Source organism: Pongo pygmaeus, chromosome 1 (genome assembly GCF_028885625.2).
Source record: "Pongo pygmaeus isolate AG05252 chromosome 1, NHGRI_mPonPyg2-v2.0_pri, whole genome shotgun sequence".
Lineage (NCBI taxonomy): Eukaryota > Metazoa > Chordata > Mammalia > Primates > Hominidae > Pongo > Pongo pygmaeus.
In genome coordinates this window covers 198109713-198132814 of record NC_072373.2, presented here as the reverse complement: position 1 = coordinate 198132814, position 23102 = coordinate 198109713, and the positions used below count along the sequence as shown (strand labels likewise).

Here is a 23102-nt window from a genome sequence, read left to right as displayed (position 1 = left end):
GTTTCACCACGTTGGCCGGGCTGGTCTAGAACTCCTGACTTCAGGTGATTCACCCACTTTGGCCTCCCAAAGTGCGGGGATTACAGGCGTGAACCACCACGCCCAGCCTATAATACTGTATTTTTACCATATCTTTTTTTGGTATTTATAAATACACAAATATTTAACAATGTGTAACAACTGCCTATAGTATTCAGTATAGTAACATGCTGTACAGGTCCGTAGCCTAGGAGTGATAGGCTATACCATATAGCATAGGTTATAGCATCTAGGTTTGTGTAAGTACACTCCATGATGTTTGCACAATGATGTAATCGCCTAAAGATGCATTTCTCTGAATGTATCCCAGTAGTTAAGTGACCTGTCTGTATCTGGCCTAAACACAGGGGTCAGCAAAATATATACAGCCCACAGGCCAAACTGTCTCTTTTTGTACAGTCCCATAAAGTAAGAGTGATTTTTACATCTTTATTTATTTACTTTTATTTTATTTTTTTGAGACCAGTCTCGCTCTGTCACCCAGGCTGGAGTGCAGTGGCATGATCTCGGCTCACTGCAACCTCCGCCACCCAGGTTCAAGTGATTCTCCTGCCTCAGCCTCCTGAGCAGCTAGGATTACAGGCACGTGCCACCACGCCCAGCTAATTTTTGTATTTTTAATAGAGGCTGGGTTTCACTATATTGGCCAGGCTGGTCTCAAACTCCTGACCTAAAGCGATCTGCCTGCCTTGGCCTCCCAAAATGCTGGGATTACAGGTCTGAGCCACTGTGCCTGGTCTGATTTTTACATTTTTAAATGGTTGGGGAAAAAAATCAAAACAATGACATTTTGTTACATTTGAAAATGATAAGAAATTCAAATTTCAATGGGCATAAATAAGTTTTACTAGAATACAAGTGAACTCATTCATTTAAGTATTATCTATGGCTACTTTGGTGCTACAACAGAAGCACTGAGTAGCTGCTCTTCTGTCATTCTTGGCCCACAAATCTTAAAACATTTATTATCTGTCCATTTTACAGAAAAAAACTGCCCACTCCTGTTCCAATAGATTTTCCTACCATAGAGTGAGGCCATACAGGTCGGCAAATACAGAATCTAGAGACACACAGAAAGTAAAAGGTACAATAGAGAACATCTAGTCCAACATCTTTATTATAGGAGAAGAAATAAAGGTCAAAAAGGCAAAGAGAATTTCAAATTCCACAATAATCTGAACAAACTTGACCCTAGAACCCAATGCTGAAGCCTCATCCACTAAATCAGGTGTGTATAATCACAGTATTTTAACAAAATATATCCAGACAGGTCAGAGAAGCTTGAGAAAAACTTATCACTTTACACCAGTTAGAACTAACTGCAGTTGATTGTCACATATATGAACTTTATGGTAAGGAAATTTTTCATGTTCTTAATAGCTGGATTTTAAAACATACCTGAGGGTGCTTGGACAATGAAAATTCTTCTCCCCACCTTGAGAATACAAATTAAAACATGATTAAGATTTGTTCTCTCTTTATATGCTTTAAAATAAGCCCTGTAAATGTGGTTAACATGCTAGAAAGCCAAAAGAGACAGGAGGGGTCAGGGAGCTGTTAAGTTTCATTTTCATTTGTCAGAAGATACAGCTGTTGAGGGACGTGTGTGCAGTGTCATCATTTGCTCTCAAGATTGATAGTTAAGGCCAGGTGCGGTGGCTCATACCTATAATCCCGGCACTTTGGGAGGCCAAAGGGAGGATCGCTTGAGCCCAGGAGTTTGAGAACAGCCTGAGCAACATAGGGAGACCTCATCTGTACACAAAATTAAAAAAATATAAAAAATTAGCTGGGTATGGCGGTACATGCCTGTGGTCCCAGCCACTCACGAGGAGGAGGCAGGAAGATTGCCTGAGCCCAGAAGTCAAGGCTGCAGTGAGCTGTGACTGCACCACTGCACTCTGGCCTGGGTGTCAGGGCAAGACTCCATTTCAAAAAAATTTTTAATTATAGGCCAGGCGCGGTGGCTCATGCCTGTAATCCCAGCACTTTGGGAGGCCGAAGCAGGTGGATCACCTGAGGTCGGCAGTTCGAGACCAGCCTGACCAACATGGAAAAACCCTGTCTCTACTAAAAACACAAAATTAGCCGGGCGTGGTGGCGCATGTCTGTAATCCCAGCTACCTGGGAGGCAGAGGCAGGAGAATCGCTTGAACCCAGGAGGTGGAGGTTGCAGTGAGCCGAGATCACGCCACTGCACTCCAGCCTAGGCAACAGAGTGAAATGAAAAAGGTCAGGCGTGGTGGCTCATGCCTGTAATCCCAGCACTTTGGGAGGCTGAGGTGGGCGGATCACCTGAGGTCAGGAGTTCAAGACCAGCCTGGCCAACATGGTGAAACTCTGTCTCTACTAAAAATACAAAAATTAGCCAGGCGTGGTGGTGGGCACCTGTAATCCGAACTACTCAGGAGGCTGAGGCAGGAGAATCGCTTGAACCAGGAGGCAGAGATTGCAGTGAGCTGAGATCATGCCACTGCACTCCAGCCTGGGCGACACAGCGAGACTCTGTCTCAAAAAAAAAAAAAAAAAAATTTAATTCTAGTGGCCAGGCACAGTGGCTCCCACCTGTAATCCCAGCACTTTGGGAGGCAGAGGTAGATGAATCCAGGAGTTCAAGACCAGCCTGGCCAACATGGTGAGAACTCATCTCTACTAAAAATACAAAAATTAGGCAGGCATGGTGCCATGCGCCTGTGGTCCCACCTACTCGGGAGGCTGAGGCACAAGAATGGTTTGAATCTGGGAGGTGGACGTTGCAGTGAACCAAGATCACGTCATTGTACTCCCAGCCTGGGCAACAGAGTGAGACTATCTAAAAAACAAACAAACAAAAAATTAATTTTAAAAACTTTAAAAAAAGGTTGATAGCTGATCTCAAAGTAAATGTGCCCCAATATAGTGTACCTATGGTGGAATCTCAATAAACATTGTTTAGTAAATATTGTTTCAAAACAGAGTAGTAACATATTCAAATTTTTTACTATCCTCAGTTATGAAACTAGTTAAGTAGGCTAGGTGCGGTGGCTCACACCTGTAATCTCAGCACTTTGGGAGACTGAGGCAGGAAGATAGCTTGAGCTCAGGAGTTTGAGACCAGCCTGGGCAATGTAGCGAGACCCTGTCTCTACAAAAGATTAAAAAAATAAATAAAATTAGCCAGGCATGGTGGCATATGTCTGTTGTCCTAGCTACGTGGGAGGTTGAGGTAGGAGGATTGCTTGAGCCCAAAAGGTCACGGCTGCAGTGAGCCATGATCATGCCACTGCACTCCAGGCTGAGAGACAAAGCAAAACCCTCTCTCAAAACAAAAACAACAAAAACGAAACAAAAAAGAAAAACAAAAACTAATTAAATAATACCTCCCATTGGAGAAAGCAAGTCTGAGTACCACAAAGGCAAAATACTAGACTCTATAATACAGTCCGAACTTGGTTTACACTTTACAACTTTTCCAAAAATATCCATGATCTGTATATAGAAGGCCCTAGAAAAGTAATCTAGAACTAGGGATCAGTCTCCTCTCTGTCTTTGACACTAATGTGAGTGAAGATCACAACGTGGTGTAATAGGAAGAGCAAAGTTTTAAAATTCTGTTCAAACACACAATAGCTAGTAATTTTGGACATGCTTGTTTTTTGGGTTTTTTTTTTTTTTTTTTTTTTTTGAGCCGGAGTCTCGCTCTGTTGCCAGGCTGGAGTGCAGTGGCGCAATCTTGGCTCACTGCAACCTCCCCCTCCTGCTTTCAAGCCATTCTCCTGCCTCAGCCTCCTGAGTAGTTCGGATTACAGATGCCCACCACCAAACCTGGCTAATTTTTGTATTTTTAGTAGGGATGGGGTTCCACTATGTTGGCTAGGATGGTCTCAATCTCTTGATCTCGTGATCCGCCCGCCTCGGCCTCCCAAAGTGTTGGGATTACAGGCGTGAGCCACTGCACCCAGCAAGCCTGTTTCTTTACTCATTAAAAAACAACAAAAAACAAAACAAAACAAAAATACAGAGAAGATAATAAAAGATCTCACTTTACAAAAAGAAGTGAATGAAATTCAATATAAAATGGGGCCACAGGAGTTAGAGACCAGCCTAGCAACACAGCAAGACCCCATCTCTATAAAAAAATAAAAAATTAGCTGAGATTAGCCAGGCATGGTGGCAGGCACCTGTAATCCCAGCTACTCAGGAGGCTCAGGCAGGAGAATCGCTTGAACTCTGGAGGCAGAGGTTGCAGCGAGCCAAGATTGCACCACTGCCCTCCAGCCTGGGCAACAGAGCAAGACTCTGTCTCAACAACAACAACAACAAATTAGCTGGGCATGGTAGTGTGCACCTGTAGTCCCAGCTACTTGGGAGGCTGAGGAAGGAGGATCACTTGAACCCAGGAGTTCAAAGCTGCAGTGAGCCATGATTACACCACTGCACTTCAGCCTGGGGGACAGGGCAAGACCGTGTCTCAAACAAATCAATCAATAAATTAAATTAAATTAAATTAAATGGAGCCGGGCGTGGTGGTGTGTATCTGTTGTCCCAGCTACTCAGGAGGCCAAGGCAGGAGGATCGCTTGAGCCCAGGAGTTTGAGGATGCCTGGGCAACATAGTGAATGAGAACCCATTTCTAAAAAAATAAATGAGGCCGGGCACAGTGGCTCAAGCCTGTAATCTCAACACTTTGGGAGGGCAGATGCGGGCAGATCACCTGAGGTCAGGAGCTTCAGACCAGCCTGGCCAACACAGTGAAACCCCGTCTATACTAAAAATACAAAAAATTAGCCAGGCGTGGTGGCAGGCACCTATAATCTCAGCTACTCGGGAGGCTGAGGCAGAAGAATCGCTTGAACCCAGGAGGTGGAGGTTGCAGTAAGCTGAGATCTCACACTCCAGCCTGAGCAACAGAGCGAGACTCTGTCTCAAAAATAAATAAATAAATAAATAAATGAAAATAAAAAAGCTATTATGTAAAAGTAACCTAGGAGGGCCAGGCACAGTGGCTCATGCCTATTACCTCAGCACTTTGGGAGGCCGAGGCCAGAGGACTGCTTGAGCCCAGGACTTTGAGACCAGCCTGGGCAACATGGGGAGACCCCATCTCTTCAGAAAACAAAAAAGTCAGCCAGGCGTAGTGGTGCACTTTGTGATCCCAGCTATTCAGGAGGCTGAGGTGGGAGGATCCCTTGAGCCCAGGAGGCTGAAGCTGCAGTGAGCCATGACCGCACCACTGTTCTGTCTCCAGCCTGGGAGACAGAACAACAACCTGTCTCAAAAAAAAAAAAAAAAAAAAAAAATTAAAAATCCTAAAAAATATACTTAAGTGACTAAAGAAATCTGAGAAACAAGTCCAAAGTGACCTAATCAAGTGTTTGCAAACTCTGGAAGGAAAATAAAAGTACGATTTGTTAATAGATGGAATTGATTTAAATAGGTCTAGAAGTGAGAACATATGAGAAAAAAAGTGTCAGTGTTTCCCATCCACTAAGCTGGGCTTTATGCTGTGCCATTTAGCAATTACATGTATTCTTTCCCTAAAAAATCAACAAATTGGGAATCAAATTTAACAATTAAAATCAACTTTATTTTGATAAGTTTCTGGTCCTTCCAAGCCCTTACGCATCCCACAAAACTCAATCTGCAAGTGGCCCTCTGATTTATGTTTCCATCTGTTTCCTTGCTCATTGAATTCAATGAAGAATATAACTTTAACTCGGTACTTAAAGGACTTTCAAAACTTACCCAATTGATCGTAATTTGAAATTTCTTTGATCAATGCTAAGTACTTTCACTTCCTAGAGAGGAAAAAAAATTTTTTAATTAAAAAAAGTTCATAATAGACTATCTACTAAAAATCTTTTTGTTTTGTTTTGTTTTTTTGGACCATCTACTAAAAATCTGTAAAACTTTTTTTTTTTTTTTTTTTTTGAGATGGAGCCTTACTCCATCGCCCAGGCTGGAGTACAGTGGCGTGATCTCGGCTCACTTGCAACCTCCACCTCCCAGGTTCAAGCAATTCTCCTGTCTCAACCTGCTGAGCAGCTGGGACTACAGGTGCCTGCCACCACGCCCAGCCAATCAATTTTTTTTGTATTTTTAGTAGAGACGGGGTTTCACCTTATTGGTCAGACTGGTCTCGAACTCCTGACCTCAGGTGATCCACCTGTCTCGGCTTCCCAAAGTGCTGGGATTACAGGCGTGAGCCACCGCGCCTGGCCTTTACAACCTTTTCTAGAAAACAATAGCACACAACTTCTGTGAAGCAAAGAAAATTAGAATGTTAGCTAAAATAGGACAACAAATGAGATATATATGTATACAGTTTTTTTTGTTGTTGTTTGAGACAAGGTTTCGCTCTGTTGCCCAGGCTGGAGTGCCATGGCATAATCTTGGCTCACTGCAACCTTTACCTCCCGAGCTCAAGCAATCCTCCCACCTCAGCCTCTGGAGTAGCTGCGACCACAGGCATGTGCCACCACGCCTAGATAACTATTGTTTTTTTGTTTTTTTGAGAGAGGGAGTTTCGCCATGTTGCCCAAGCTGAGTATTAAATATATTTCAAGGAAATAAGTTTTTTCTTACATATTCAAGGGAGGTATTCTAGAAAAATGTAAGATCTAAAAATATGAGTCAAAAAATTTCTCTGCAAGATATATGGTAGAGAACTACTCTGGGCACACAGGGGCAGTACCTCTGCTGCTGCTGTACACTGCCACTTCAATAAAAGCTGTTGTTTAACGCTGGGGGAAAACAGATATATGGTGGAGGAGGAGGACATAGGATTTCAATCACTCTGAGCCTAATAAACTACTGGTAGGCACTTGAACTCTGTAGGATGAGTGACTCAGTTGATAGAATGAGTATAAGTAGTGAAGCTGGTAAAGCAGAAAATGGAGGAATTATAAAAGCAGAGATTGCCATCTCTATTAAATAACGATGACATTGCAGATGTGTTCCCTTCTAAAGGATGAAAGCAGCAAGCAATCTCCATTTGGCTTTTCCTTTTTTCATGTTAAGGAAAACTAAAAGCTGCAGTTGTTTAACTTAGGCCAATGTGACAGGGCTACTAAATTTCAAATGGAACAAAAGGAACAATGGATGGACATAAATATAGCTCAAACTTGGGAAACATAAAAAGTGTGGATGAGGCTGCGTGCAATGCTCACACCTGTAATCCCAGCACTTTGCAAAATTGAGGCAGGAGGATTGCCAGAAGCTAGGAGTTCAAGACTAGCCTCGACAACATAGCAACACCCTGTCTCTATCAAAAACAAAAACAGAAAAAAATGTGGATGAAAACTGTAGGTACATTTTTATCACACAATCCTGATTAGTGACAAATACATGAGATCTAAATACGAAATGTTCACACATAGGCAAATGCAGGTTAACCAGGAAGTGCCCGTGGTCATTATAATCTCTGCAAATCAGTATCGTCTTATTTGCATGGATTGGTTTTGTTTCACATGTCCTATTTTAAATCATCTGTTCTATTTTAAAATATGAACTAAGAATCCATTTGCTCAGTAAAAAAGAAAAACCTTTGCTTACCCGGGGTATGAAGAATTCATCAGCACTGAACTTATAAAGCCATTCATCCAAAAAGTGAAACAGAAGAGACTGTAAGTCATCTCCTACACAAGATCAAATAGTATATTTAATAATTCTGGTCTCTAAAAACATACTTGAATTTAAAAGTTCAATAAATGTCTTAGGTCAGTTTAAAGAGAAAGAAAAGACTCATCCTTAATTTTCTGGTTCTTTTTGTGAAAATATACTCAGATTATGTAGAATACTGCACAATTCTATACAGTACCGTATAACAATTTCTTCCTTGTGAATAAATCATTTACCTTGGGTTTCTACTTCTACTGTTTGGAGGGGCTCCACTGTCCCAGTATCTGTCATGTAACCAAACATGGCCATTGCACATTGCTCGAATGCTTCCTCCAGAGTATCTCCCCATGCGTGTAACCTAAAGAAGTATATTCATGATCTGTGTAATACAATCCACTGCGAGAAAGAAAACTTGATAGCAAGCAAAGTCAAAATAAATTCAGTATGATAAATACAAATTTTAAGGCCTCAATCAATTTAATGGCACTGCAACTGGGTGCTTTTATTTTTATTATTTATTTATGTTTTTTAGACTGAGTCTCACTGTGTTGCCCAAGCTGGAGTGCAGTAGTGCAATCTCGGGTCACTGCAACCTCCACCTCTTGGGTTCAAGCAATTCTCCTGCCTCAGCCTCACAGGTAGCTGGGATTACAGGCATGCACCACCAGGCCCGGCTAATTTTTGTATTTTTAATAGAGACGGGGTTTTACCATGTTGGTCAGGCTGGTCTCGAACTCCTGACCTCATGATCCGTCCGCCTCAGCCTCCCAAAGTGCTGGGATTACAGGTGTTGAGCCACCGCACCCGGCCTTATTTTTATTTTTATTTTTTATTTTTTGAGATGGGGTCTCTCTCTTTCACCCAGGCTGGAGTGCAGTGGTGCAATCTCGGCTCACTGAGCCACTGAGCCCTGCAAAACTGAGTGCTTTTAAACCATCATTTTCATATTGTGAAGGAACCAAAATGAGAGGAGAAAAATTAAAGATAGGGATACCAAGATTGAAACATTCAGTCTTCCTATTGACGTGGTTTCAAAGGAATGAACTCCCGCTATACTCACTGGACATCTGCTGTATGATCCAAATCTGAGGGAGAGAGGGAAAAACACTTATAAGACACTAAACTTGACTCTCAAATCACACACACAAAATAACTCTAGTCCGTTATTATTAGGAATATCATCTTTAAAGAGCAAGAAAATGTGGGCCAGTCCATCCACACCTTTTGCTATCTATTCCCTCAACAAAGCTAATTGCTTTGCTTTGTTAGAAACTTTTTTTTTTTTTTTTTTTTTTTTTTGGGACAGAGCTGAGATCGCGCCACTGCACTCCAGCCTGGGCAACAAGCAAGACTCCATCTCAAAAAAATAAATAAATGAAAAAAATAAAATTCCAGGTTTCTGTCTCACCTTTTCTTTTACAGTGAACCTAATCCTAGATAAAATCAATTCAGAAAATAAACTCCACAATATATGAGCTTTTTCCTGATATTCCCACAAGAAAACCAGAAAGTAACAAATGGTACTATAGCACACTCCCATTGGTTGGATCTCTCAACATTCTTCATCCATATCATGACCCCTTTTTTTTTTTTTTTTAGATGGAGTTTCACTCTGTCACCCAGGCTGGAGTGCAGTGGCGCGATCTTGGCTCACTGCAGCCTCTGCTCCAGGGTTCAAGTGATTCTCCTGCCTCAGCCTCCTGAGTAGCTGGGATTACAGGTGCGCGCCACCACACCCGGCTAATTTTTGTATTTTTAGTAGAGATGGGGTTTCACCATGTTGGCCAGGCTGCTCTTAGACTCTTGACCTCAGGTGATCCGCCCACCTAGGCCTCCCAAAGTGCTGGGATCACAGGCGTGAGCCACTGCGCCTGGCCCACAACATGACTTTCATCAGTTCTTCCCACTTATGATCATAGAATATTAGGGCTGGAAGGAATTCTTGGAGATCATGAATATGATTCCTTCACTTGGAACTGCCTTTGCAAAATTATAACTGAGGAAATTATGACAGTGAAAGAAATCGGACCTAACTGACTCCATCTTACTTCTAATTTGTAAATTGTCCTTGTTCATTTCTGGTGGGCCCAACTAACTTTGGGAAGGAATTCAGTTCATGGTTAGACTCTGAAACAAGATTAATAACAGCTCCTTCCCGAAAAGACCCCCTTCTTGCTTGGGGACCAACCAGTCTGCCTTTCTGGGACTAACAAATTAGCTACAAGATTAGAAATTAGAGTTTAAGGGTCATGTAGCCTCTAGCTCTAAGAGTCTAAACCTCCCCAAATTGCTCTCGCGGATGATATCACTATTGTAAAACCTAAGATCAGTACTTGAGATATTTTGCAGACCCTGCACTCAGCCGACACCACCCAGACTTGTTATCTGGCTCAACCAGTTTTGCCATCCCATCCAGGAAGAGAAGACAGCAAGAAAAACTCACTTCAATCCCCTGTGATTCCATCTCCAACCTGACCAGTCAGTAGTATCCACTTCCCAAGCCCCTACCAGCCAAATTGTCTTTAAAAACTCTGATCCCCAAATGCTCAGGGAGACTGATTTGAGTAATAAAACTCCGGTCTCAAGCACAACCAGCTCTGCGTAAATTACTCTTTCTCCACTGCAATTCTCCCATCTGGATGAATCGGCTTTGTGTGGGCAGCAGGCAAAGTTAACCCATTGGGCGGTTACACTTATAAGAAAAAACTTGAGGCTGGGCGCAGTTGCTCACGCCTGTAATCCCAGCACTTCGGGAGGCCGAGGCGGGTGGATCACAAGGTCAGGAGATAGAGACCATCCTGGCCAACATGATGAAAGCTTGTTTCTACTAAAAATACAAAAACTTAGCTGGGTGTGGTGGCGCGCACCTGTAAACCCATCTACTCAGGAGGCTGAGGCAGGAGAATCGCTTGAACCCGGGAAGCAGAAGTTGCAGTGAGCCAAGATCGCGCCACTGCATTCCAGCCTGGGCAACAAGAGCAAAACTCAAAAAACGAAAAAAAAAAAAGGCGGGGGGAAGGAGAGGGTCAGGTCCCTAGGATGACCCTAACCCTCTGTCCGTCGTAGAAATGCCTGCCTGAGAAAGAGCATCATGGCCAGGAGAATATGTTTGTTCTAGCAAACACCTTATGTAGGCCCCTAAATTTCGTTTCTTAGAGCAGGTACTAAAAAGAGCTTACGAATGTGAATATCTATCTCTTACTACTTAGAAGTATCTTTCTCTAAAACCCAAGAGCCATTCCTTTGAAATGTAATCAACGGGAAGGATGGGGCCTTTGTCTGTCTTCCAGCCTCTGTGGGAGGAAAGAATCCTAATTTCCATACTGTCAGCTATCAGACACAGCTCACATTGATCAACTCTTTGTACTTTTTCACTTCTCTGACTCTACTAAGCCCCCCTCACTCCTCTCCCTTTAAAATGCCCAGTCATCCCCACACAAATCAGAATGGAGCTCAGCTCTTTTCCCTCAGTAGTTATTAAATAAAACCTGTTTTCACCGCTCTGAGTAACGTCCAGCTGTATTTACCTTTGACACACGAGTGAAGAAGCCAGACATAAAAGAATCTGGCCAGGCGCGGTGGCTCACGCCTGTAATCCCAACACTTGGGGAGGCCGAGGTGGGTGGATCACGAGGTCAGGGGCTCGAGACCAGCCTGGACAATATGGTGAAACCCCGTCTTTACTAATAATACAAAAAAAAAAATGAGCTGGGCGTGGTGGCACCCGCCTGTAGTCCCAGCTACTCTGGAAGCTGAGGCAGGAGAACTGCTTGAACCCGGGAGGCGGAGGTTGCAGTGAGCCAAGATTGTTACCACCGCACTTCAGTGTGGATGACAGAGCAAGACTGCCTCAAAAAAAAAACGAATCTAAACTGTGTGGTTCCATCTATATGAAAACTAAAATGGGCAAAATTAAGCTATGGTGGTAGAAAACATAAGTGTTTTTCTCAAGACAAGGAAGTGGAGGATTGACTGGAAAAGAGCAAAAGGGAACTTTCTCTGGTGATGGACACGTTCTATAGATTGGATGGAGTGTTGGTTACAGAGATGCATGTATCTGTTTATAAAAACTCACTGGACTTTACACCATAAGGTCTGAGCACCTTACTCAGGTAAAATATATAATTTTTTTTTGAGACAGAGTGTCACTCTGTAGCCCAGGCTGGAGTGCAGTGGAGTGATCTTGGCTCACTGCAACCTCTGCCTCCCGAGTTCAAGTGATTCTCCCGCCTCAACCTCCTGAGTACCTGGGATTACAGGAGTCCACCACCATGCCTGGCTAATTTTTTGTATTTTTTAAGTATAGATGGGGTTTTGCGCCATGTTGGCCAGGCAGGTCTCGAACGTCTAATCTCAAGTGAACCACCCACTTTGGCTTCCCAAAGTGCTGGGATTACAGGCCTGAGCCACCACGCTCAGACTAAATTATATTTCAATTAAAAAAAAATCAATTTAAAAGACAGTGACACACTGCTATAGGGCAGTGGTTCTCAAATTTTGGAGTCTCCAGAATTCTTTTTTTTTTTTTTTTTTTTTTTGAGACAGAGCCTCTCTGCAACTTCCACCTCCCAGGTTCAAGTGATTCTCCTGCCTTAGCCTCCTAAGTAGCTGGGATTACAGGCATGCGCCACCATGCCCAGCTAATTTTTGTATTTTTAGTAGAGACGGGGTTTCACCATGTTGGCCAGGATGGTCTCCATCTCTTGACCTTGTAATCCGCCCACCTCAGCCTCCTAAAAGCTGGGATTACAGGCGTGAGCCACTGCGACCAGCCCAGAATTCTTTATTCTCTTAAAAATTACTGAAGACCCCAAAGAACTTTTGTTAATATGGGTTATATCTGTCAATGACCACACTGCAAATTTTAAGTGAAAAGATTTTTAAATACATATTAATTCATTTAAAAATAACAATAGGCTGGGTGTGGTGGCTCACGACTGTAATCTCAGCAGTTTGGGAGGCCAAGGTGGGTAATTCACTTGAAATTAGGAGTTCGAGAACAGCCTGGCCAACATGGTGAAACCCTGCCTCTACTGAAAATAGAAAAAATTAGCTGGGGATAGTGGCACAACCCTGTAATCCCAGCTACTTGGGAGGCTGAAGCATGAAAATTGCTTGAACCCAGGTGGCAAAGGTTGCAGTGAGTTGAGATCACACTACTGCACTCCAGCCTGTGAGACTCCATCCAAAAAAAAAATAATAATAATAATAATAATTCCATTTTATTGAACATAAATTGAGTATTTTTATCTTTTTGCTTTTATTTATTTATCTTAAAGATGGAGTTTCCTGGCCAGGCGCACTGGTTTACGCCTGTAATCCCAATACTTTGGGAGGCTGAGGTAGGTGGATCGCTTGAGGTCAGGAATTCGAGACCAGCTTGGCCAACATGGTGAAACTCCGTCTCTACTAAAAATACAAAAATTAGCCCGGTGTGGTAGCATGTGCCTGTAGTTCCAGCTACTCGAGAGGCTGAGGCAGAAGAGTTGCTTGAACCTGGGAGGTAGAGGTTGCAGTGAGCCGAGATCATGCCATTGCACTCCAGCCTGGGCAACAGAGCAAGACACCACCCCCCCCAAAAAAAAAAAAAAAAAAAAGATGGAGTTTCCCTATGTTGCCCAGGCTGGAGTGCAGTGGCTAGTCACAGGTACGACCATAGTACAATATATCCTAGTACTCCTGGGCTCAAGTGCTTACCACCATCCTGGCCTTACATATTTTTATGAAAAAGTAACTATATTGTTAAAAGATTTAACTGGTCATGGTGGCTCATTCCTATAACCCCAGCAACTGAAGAGGCTGAGACAGGAGGACAGCTTGAGGTCAGGAGTTCAAGACTAGCCTGGACAACATAGTGTGACTCCATTTCTTAAAAAGTTTTTAAAAAACCAGGTGTGGTAGTGCATGCCTGTAGTCCCAGCTACTTGGGAGACTGAGATGGGGAGGACTGCCTGACCCTAGGAGCTTGGGCTGCAGTAAGCTAAGAGTGCAGTGAGCTGCATTCCAGTGTGGGCAACAGAGTAAGGCCCCATCTCTAAAAAAAAATAAAAGTTATTAATAAAAAAAAATTTAGTGAAGACTGGCACTGTTTTGCATTTTTTCAAATATTTTAAATGTCTGGCAATATAGTCATTTAGTTGGAGTGCATAAATAAAATCCAACCTCACAAATACGCAGAAGGAAAATACAGGAGCATTTTAATAGCTTTTTCAAATAATTGTGGATAGGCTGGTCTAAGTGCAGTGATGTTTACAATTAATTCATCATAACCAGTTATAGATTTCTTTGTTCCTTCTCCACTCCCACTGCTTTACTTAACTAGCCTTTTAAAAAAATTATGGATAGTCTTTTTTTATGTTATACCAAAACTCAAAACATGGTATTTTTTTTTTTGAGACAGTCTTGCTCTGTCGCCCAGGCTGGAGTGCAGGGGTGCAATCTCAGCTCACTGCAACCTCCACCTCCCTGGTTCAAGCAATTCCCCTGCCTCAGCCTCCTGACTAGCTGGGATTACAGGCGCACGCCACCACGCCTGGCTAATTATTTTTTTGTATTTTTAGTAGAGACGGGGTTTCACCATGTTGGCCAGACTGGTCTCGAACTCCTGACCTCAGGCAATCCACCCCTCTAGGCCTCCCAAAGTGCTAGGATTACAGGCATGAGCCACCGCGCCGGCCAAAACATGGTAGTTTTTTCAACATTAGTTGCAAGGTGGATTCCGTAACCATCACAATGAACTTACCATACTGTAAAATTAAAATCCATTGATCTATTATGCACTTAGAACGTATCTTTTTGTTTTCTTTTTTGAGATAGAGTCTCACTTCGTCATCCAGGCTGAAGTGCAGTGGCACAATGACAGCTCACTGCAGCTTGGACCTCCAAGGTCCAAATGATACTTCCGCCTCAAGTCTCCCAAGTAGTAAGGACTACAGACATGCACCATCACACCTGGTTAATGTTTTGTAAGAGACAGGGTTTTGCCACGTTGCCCAGGCTGGTCTCGAACTTATGGGCTCAAGCCATCTGTCCCCCTTGGCCTCCCAAAGTGCTGGGATTAAGCTCATCAGGCCTGAAAATTCTAACTGGACTTGAATTTTATAATTACCGACAAATATTGTCAGCTATTTTCCTTGATGTGACAGATCACTGTTCACTTTGAAGGGTGTGGTGGCCCACACCTGTAATCCCAAAACTTTGGGAGGCTGAGGTGGGCCGATCACCTGAGGTCAGGAGTTCAAGACCAGCCTGGACAACCCTGTCTCTACTAAAAATACAAAAAAAAAAAAAAAAAATTAGCTGGACATGGTGGTGGGACCTGTAATCCCAGCTAATCGGGAGGCCGAGGCAGAAGAATCCCTTGAACCTAGAAGGCAGAGGTTGCAGTAAGCCAAGATCGTGCCACTGCTCTCCAGCCTGGGCGATAGAGCAAGCCAAATACTGAAGTCTGAATAACAACAGCATGTCTTTCATTCTTTCAAGAAAAAGTGTTCCATGAAAAACAGACCTAGTTCAGCTCACAACTCAATTACACAAGTTTTTTTTGTTTTGTTTTGTTTTTTTGAGACAGATTTTGCTCTTGTTGCCAAGGCTGGAGTGCAATGGTGCAATCTCAGCTCACCAAAACCTCTGCCTCCTGGGTTCAAGCAAGTCTCCTGCCTCAGCCTCCTGAGTAGCTGGGATTACAGGGATGCGCCTCCACGCCGGGCTAATTTTGTATTTTTAGTAGAGATGGGGTTTCTCCATGTTGGTCAGGCTGGTCTCCAACTCCCAATCTCAGGTGATCCACCCGCCTCGGCCTCCCAAAGTGCTGGGATTACAGGCATTAGCCACCGCGCCCGGCCAATTATAGTTCTTTTCCACGAGTAATTAACACTTAACATGTCACAAAAATACTTTATACAGGCCGGGCACGGTGGCTCATGCCTGTAATCCCAGCACTTTGGGAGGCCGAAGCGGGTGGATCACGAGGTCAGGAGATCGACACCATCCTGGCTAACACGGTGAAACCCCGTCTCTACTAAAAAATAAAAATAAATAAAAAAAATTAGCCGGGCATGGTGGCAGGTGCCTGTAGTCCCAGCTACTCGGAAGGCTGAGGCGGGAGAACGGCGTGAACCCGGGAGGCGGAGGTTGCAGTGAGCCGAGATCATGGCCACTGCACTCCAGCACTCCAGCCTAGGCGACAGAGCAAGACTGTGTCTCAAAACAAAAAAAAAAACGAAAAAAAAACAACTTTATACATACTTCCAATTTTGTTACACAGAATATTATGACAACTAAACTCGAATTTTTTTTTTTTATCTTGCCCAAATTCCTATCTAAGGGGTTTGGGGAGTCATGCCCTACAAATCATAAATTCTCATCAGAAGGGTTTTATTTAACCCTATATATCGTGACTTACTTTCTAACCTGAGTCTGGCATAAAATTACAAGATACAACACAAGGAAGAAAATCAAAATATTTTACCCCAAAACATGTTTCTTTGCCATATTTTGAAATGGCCAGGGCCGGGCGCGGTGGTTCATACCTGTAATCCCAGCACTTTGGGAGGCCAAGGCAGGCAAATCACCTGAGATCAGGAGTTCAAGACCAGCCTGGCCAACATGGTGAAACCCCGTCTCTACTAAAAATGCAAAAATTAGCTGGGCATAGTGGCGGGCACCTGTAATCCCAGTTACTCGGGAGGCTGAGGTAGGAGAATTGCTTGAACCCAGGAGACAGAGGTTGCCGTGAGCCAAGATGGTGCCACTGCATTCCAGCCTGGGTGACAGAGTGAGACTCTGTCTCAAAAAAAAAGAAAAAAAAAGAAATGGCCCAGCAAAGCTGTTCTTTGTGGGGGAGAATTTGCATCTATAAACAATCTCTATTAACATAGCTAGATCTTTTTCTTCCAGACCCTCCCAATCCTAAAGATGTTAACTAACATCTGAATAGGAAACATTTGTCATCTATTGTCTCTAAGGGCAGCCACTATAAGCCTTCAAAAGAACTTTGTTCTCCACAATCTTTTATCTTAACCGGAACATTCCCTTTCTATCAATTCTAGGTCTTTTTTTTTTTTTTTTTTTTTTTTTGTTGAGATGGAGTCTCGCTCTGTCGCCACACTGGAGTACAATGGCACGATCTCGGCTCACTGCAACTTCTGCCTCCTGAGTTCAAGCAATTCCCCTGCCTCAGCCTCCTGAGCAGCTGGGATTACAGACGCGCGCCACCATACCTGGCTAATTTTTTGTATTTTAGCAGAGACGGAGTTTCACCATGTTGGCCAGGATGCTCTCAATCTCCTGACCTCATGATCGGCCAGCCTTGGCCTCCCAAAGTGCTGGGATTATTACAGGCATGAGCCACAATCCCAGGTCTTTAGACAAACTCAACCCATTATCAATCAGAAAATGTTTAAATTCACTTATAGCATGGAAGCTACCCTCCCCCTCCCCCCTCCCCCCTCCCCCAGCTTTGAGTTGTCCCACCTTTCTGGACCAAAGCAATGTATTTCTTAAACTTATTTGATTAATGTCTCATGCCTCTCTGAAATGTATAAAACCAAGCTGTGCCCTGACCACCTTGGGCACACTGAGCACATGTTCTCAGGATCTCCAGAGGGCTGTGTCAGGGGCCATGGTCACATTTGGCTCAGAATACATCTCTTCAGATATTTTACAGAGTTCGACTATTTTGTCAACAATTAAAAAGGCACCTATTCAGAATATTAAAAGTTAAGATTTAATAACATCAATAGTTCTTATTGATTCATCAGAGATATTCTTTTTTTTTTTTTTTTGAGACCGAGTCTCGCTCTGTCGCCCAGGCTGGAGGGCAGTGGCACAATCTCTGCTCACTGCAATCTCCGCCTCCCAGGTTCAAGCGATTCTCCTGCCTCAGCCTCCCGAATAGCTGGGACTACAGGCACGTGCCACCACACCTGGCTAATTTTTGTATTTTTAGTAGAGACGGAGTTTCACAACGTTGGCCAGGATGGTCTCGATCCCTTGACCTCGTGATCTGCCCGCCTCGGCCTCCCAAAGTGCTGGGATTACAGGCGTGAGCCACCGGCGCCTGGCCAAAAAAAAATTTTTTTTTTTTTTTCAGATGGAGTCTCCTCTGTTGCCCAGGCTGGAGTGCAATGGTCCAATTTTAGTTCACTGCAACCTCCGCCTCCCAGATTCAAGGGATTCTCCTGCCCTCAGCCTCCGGAGTAGCTGGGATTACAGTCACGCGCCACCACGCACGGCTAATTTTTGTATTTTTAGTAGAGACAGAGTTTCACCATGTTGGCCAGGCTGGTCTCAAACCCTTGACCTCAGGTGATCTGCGGGCCTCGGCCTCCCAAAATGCTGGAATTACAGATGTGAGGCACCGTGCCTGGCCTTTTTTTTTTTTTTGATATAGAGTTTTGCTCTTGTTGCCCAGGCTGGAGTACAATGGCGCGATCTCCGCTCACTGCAACCTCTACCTCCCAGGTTCAAGCGATTCTCCTGCCTCAGCCTCCCAAGTAACTGGGATTACAGGGATGCACCACCACGCCTGGCTAATTTTTTGTATTTTTCGTAGAGACGGGGGTTTCTCCATGTTGGTCAGGCTGGTCTTGAACTCCCAACCTCAGGTGATTCACCCGCCTTGGCCTCCCAAAGTACTGGGATTACAGATGTGAGCCACTGCACTTTGCCTTTAGTTTTTTTTTTTTTTTCTTTAAAGAGATGGGTTTTCACTGTCTATCAAGGTGGAGTACAGTGGCACAATCATGGCTTACTGCAGCCTTGACCTCCTGGGCTCAAGAGATCCCTCCTGCCTCAGCCTCTACGTAGGTGGGACTGAGGCCCAGGCTGGAGTGCAGTGGCATGATCTCAGCTCACCACAACCCCTGCCTCCTGGGTTCAAGCGATTCTCCTGCCTCAGCCTCCCGAGTAGCTAGGACTACAGGTGTGCGCCACCACACTGGGCTAATTTTTTGTATTTTTAGTAGAGAGGGGGTTTCACTATATTGGCCAGGCTGGTCTCGAACTCCTGACCTCGTGATCCGTGATCCGCCTGCCTCAGCCTCCCAAAGTGCTGGGATTACAAACATGAGCCACCATGCCTGGCCCCGGCTAATTTTTTTACTTTTTTTTTTCTTTTTCTATTAAAAAGATGGGAGTCTCACTAGGCTGCACAGGTTGCTCAAACTCCTAGCTTCAAGTGATCCTTCCACCTTGGCCTTGTTGTACCCAAGCGAGTTAGAAAAACGCCACACTTTGAGACGAATTAAGAGTCCTTTATTAGCCAGCGACCGAGAGACGGCTAACGCTCAAAATTCTCTCGGCCCCAAGGAAGGCACCTGATTAACTTTTATACCTTGGTTTAGGAAGGGGGTGGGGTCTAGTTAAAACAATTTTACATAAGTAAAGTAGTCAAAAAGTTAAAAGGACAAATGGTTACAGGAAAGTAAACAGTTCCAGGTGCAGGGGCTTTAAGACTATTACAAGGTGATAGATTTGGGGCTTTGGGCGTTATCAATCGGACAAATTCCTGGGAACTGCAGATATAGCTTGCCACAGTATCTTATCAGTTAATTGCATTTTTGGATGTGCTGGGAGTCAGCTTGCACAAGTTAAGTCCTTGAGGAAGGGGCTGCCAGTGAAAGAGCCAAGATGGAGTCTGTCTGGCTCTCTTAGCTAAGGGAGAGTCAATTCAGGTGGAAACAAGACTAGGTGATTAAGGGAAAAGGGAGAGTCTAAAAACAGAGTTAGTAAAAACCAGGTTGGGCATTACAGCCTCCCAAATGTTGGGATTATAGGTGTGAGCCACTGCTCCTACCCTAAGAATGTTCTTTTCTTTTTTCTTTTTTTTTTTTTTTTTTGGAGTCAGGGACTCTGTCACCCAGGCCGGGAGTATAGTGGCATGACGATAACCCACTGCAACCTTGAACGCCTGAGCTCAAGCAATCCTTCTGGCTCAGCTTCCCCAGTAGGTGCGACTACAGGACTACACACACATGCCACCACACCCAGCTTTTTTTTTTTTTTTTTTTTGTAGAGATGTGTTTCACTGTGTTGCCCAGACTAATCTGGAAATCCTGGGTTCAAGAAATCCTCCGGCTTAGGCCTCCCAAAGTGTTAGGATTATAGGCATGCGCCACCTCACCCAGGTGTTTAATTTACTACCACGCACTTAAAATTAAAAATAATAATAATAATAAAAAGGCAGCCAGACACGGTGGCTCATGCCTGTAATCCCACCACTTTGGGAGGCCAAGGTGGGCAGATCACGAGGTCAGGAGATTGAGACCATCCTGGCCAACATGGTGAAACCCCGTCTCTACTAAAAATACAAAAATTAGCTGGGCATGGTGGCGTGTGCCTGCAGTCCTGGCTACTCAGGAGGCTGAGGCAGGAGAATTGTTTGCACCTGGGAGGAGGAGGTTGCAGTGAGCCGAGATGGTGCCACTGCACTCCAGCCTGTCAACAGAGTGAGACTTCATCTCAAAAAAAAAAAAAAAAAAGTCATTTTCACTCAAGAATGTCCTTAGGGCTAGGTGCAGTAGCTCACACCTGTAATCCCAGCACTTTGGGAGGCCAAGGCAGGACAATTGCTTAAGGCCAGGATTTCAAGATCAGCCTAGGCAACATGACAAGACCTCATCTCTATAAAAAATAACATAATTAGCTAGATGTGGCAGCCAGGCATAGATAGTAGTCCCATCTACTCAGGAGGCCGAGGTGGGAGAACAGCTTGAGCCTAGGAGCTCAAGGTTGCAGTGAGCCATGACAGTGCCACTATACTCCAGCCTGGGAGACAGAGGGAGACCCTTTCTAGCATACAGTTTGGTGCTGCTGTCTCAATTTGTGCTAAAGGGCCAAGAGATTTTGTTTTTGCTTTTTCTTTCACAGACAGGGTCTTGCTATGTAGCCCAGGATGGAGTGCAGTGGGGGCAATTATAGGTCCAAAAGATAGAGCCCAAGCTTGCTCTGTAGCCCAGGATAGAGTGCAGTGGTGCAATTATAGCTCCAAAAGACCAAGCCCAGTCTCAATCTCCTGGGTTCAAGTGATCCTCCCACCTCAGCCTTTGGAGTAGCTGGGACTACAGGCTGGAGCCAGTTTTACCAACCATTGATTTTGTACCACCAGTACAAATACCAACACAGTGGAAACAATAACACCTCAGTATTATTATGAAAATAGTTTTGACATCACAGACCCTCTGGAAGGGTATAGGGAACCCCAGGAATACAGAGATTACATTTTGAGAACTGCTATTATACTACTTATACAAGTGTACTCAGTTTCTGAAAATTCACTTATGACACGGGCACTCTTCTATAAGTACATCATACTTCAATAAAAGATGATTTTGGCTGGGTGCAGTGTCTCACATCTGTACTCCCAGCACTTTGGCAGGCCAAGGCAGACAGATCATCTGAGGTCAGGAATTCGAGACCAGCCTGGCCAACATGGTGAAACTCCATCACTAATAAAAATGAAAAATTAGCTGGGTATGGTGGTGCACGCCTGTGATCCCAGCTACTCAAGAGGCTGAGGTGGGAGGATCACTTGAGTCCAGGAGGCAGAGGTTGTAGTGAGTCAAAATTGTGCCACTGCACCACTCCAGCTTGGGTGACAGAACGAGACTGTCTCAGGAAAAAAAAAAAAGATTTTTTTTCTTGGTATCTAATTCCAGGTTATTCAATTAAAGTTTTTTATTTTATTTTATTTTTTTTGAGACAGTCTCGCTCTGTTGCCCAGGCTGGAGTGCAGTGGTGCCATCTCGGCTCACTGCAAGCTCCACCTCCCAGGTTCACGCCATTCTCCTGCCTCAGCCTCCCGAATAGCTGGGACTACAGGCGCCCGCCACCTCGCCCGGCTAATTTTTTTGTATTTTTAGTAGAGACAGGGTTTCACCATGTTAGCCAGGATGGCCTCGATCTCCTGACCTCGTGATCCGCCTGCCTCAGCCTCCCAAAGTGCTGGGATTACAGGCGTGAGCCACCGCACCCGGCCAAAAGTTCTATTTTCAAATGTATAGAAAAAAATTAGGAAAATTATTTTAAAATCTCAGTGGACAAGGCATTCCCTGAGTATGACTTCTTATCTTAGAAGCCATAAAAGAAAGGGTTGGCCGGGGAGTGGTGGCTCATGCCTGTAACCCCAGCACTTTGGGAGGCTCAGGTGGGCGGATCACTTGAGGTCAGGAGTTCAAGACCATCCTGGCCAGCATGGTGAAACCCTGTCTCTACTAAAAAAAAAACACAAAAATTAGCCGGGTGTGGTGGTGGGCACCTGTAATCCCAGCCATACGGAAGGTTGAGGCAAGAGAATCACTTGAACCCAGGAGGCGGAGGTTGCTGTGGGCTGAGATGGTGCCAACTGCACTCCAGCCTGGGAGACAGAGCAAGACACTGTCTCAAAAAAAAAAAAAAAAGCCGGGCGTGTAATCCCAGCACTTCGGGAGGCTGAGGCGGTGGATCACCTGAGATTGGAAGTTCAAGACCACCCTGACCAACATGGAGAAACCCCATCTCTACTAAAAATACAAAATTAGCCAGGCACGGTGGTGCATGCCTGTAATCCCAGCTACTCTGTCTCAAAAAAAAAAAAAAAAAAAAATAGCCAGGTGTGATGGTGCATGTCTGTAGTCCCAGCTACTCAGGAGGCTGAGGCAAGAGAATTACTTGAATCTGGGAGGCAGAGGTTGCAGTGACTGGAGATCATGCCACTGCACTCCAACCTGGATGACAAAGCGAGACTCTGTCTCAAAAAAAAAAAAAAAAAAAAGAAAGGGTTAATGCAGGGGGTCCCCAACCCCCTGGCCGGTACCAGTTGGTGGCCTGTTAGGAACCAGTCAGCACAGCAGCACGTGAGCTCAGAAAGCTTCTTCTATATTTACAACAGCTCCCCATTGCTAACATTACTGCCTGAGCTCCACCTCCTTTCAGATCAGGCACAGCATTAGATTCTCATAGGAGCTTGAACACTATTGTGAACTGCACATTGGAGGGATCTAGGCTGTGTGCTCCTTTTGAGAATCTAAAGCCTGATGATCTGTCATCCCCAGATGGGACCACCTAGTTACAAGAAAACAAGCTCAGGGCTCCCACTGATTCTATATTACAGTGAGTTATATAATTATTTCATTATATATTACAACGTAATAATAATAGAAATAAAATGCACAATAAATGTAATGCGCTTGAATCATCCTGAAACCATCCTCCCCTACAACCCCCGTTGGTGGAAAAACTGACTTCCGTGAAACCAGTCCCTGGTGCCAAAAAGGTTGGGGACCACTGGTTAATTAACTGCATTGCATAAAAATACTTTCTGCCTAGTAAGAGAAACCAACAACCCAAGAGAAAAAAAAATAACCCAAGAGAAAAAAGGGCTGAGAATATTAACATACACACCCCAGAATGGGAAATACAAATAGCTTCCAAAACACTATAATATGTTCAACTTCACTTACAATAAGAAAAATACAGTAAGTATA

At 44.2% G+C, this 23102-nt stretch overlaps 1 protein-coding gene across 7 annotated transcripts in view; it reads right to left on the bottom strand.

The window, feature by feature from the left end:
- Window positions 1-23102, bottom strand: part of ZBTB8OS (zinc finger and BTB domain containing 8 opposite strand) — a 31167-nt gene that overhangs the window by 5207 nt on the left and 2858 nt on the right. For 2 of the 7 annotated variants that reach the window (XM_054464479.2, XM_063666359.1), the window contains exons 2-6: window positions 8699-8723; window positions 7875-7996; window positions 7573-7655; window positions 5764-5816; window positions 1438-1474 (exon numbers count right to left, since the gene is read on the bottom strand). In XM_054464479.2, coding sequence (XP_054320454.1) covers window positions 1438-1474; window positions 5764-5816; window positions 7573-7655; window positions 7875-7996; window positions 8699-8723 — 320 coding nt within the window. Of the gene's footprint in view, window positions 1-1437; window positions 1475-1705; window positions 1795-5763; window positions 5817-7572; window positions 7656-7874; window positions 7997-8632; window positions 8724-23102 lie in introns of all 7 variants that reach the window. The other 5 variants (XM_063666367.1, XM_054464516.1, XM_054464510.2 and 2 more) reach the window with 4 other exon arrangements.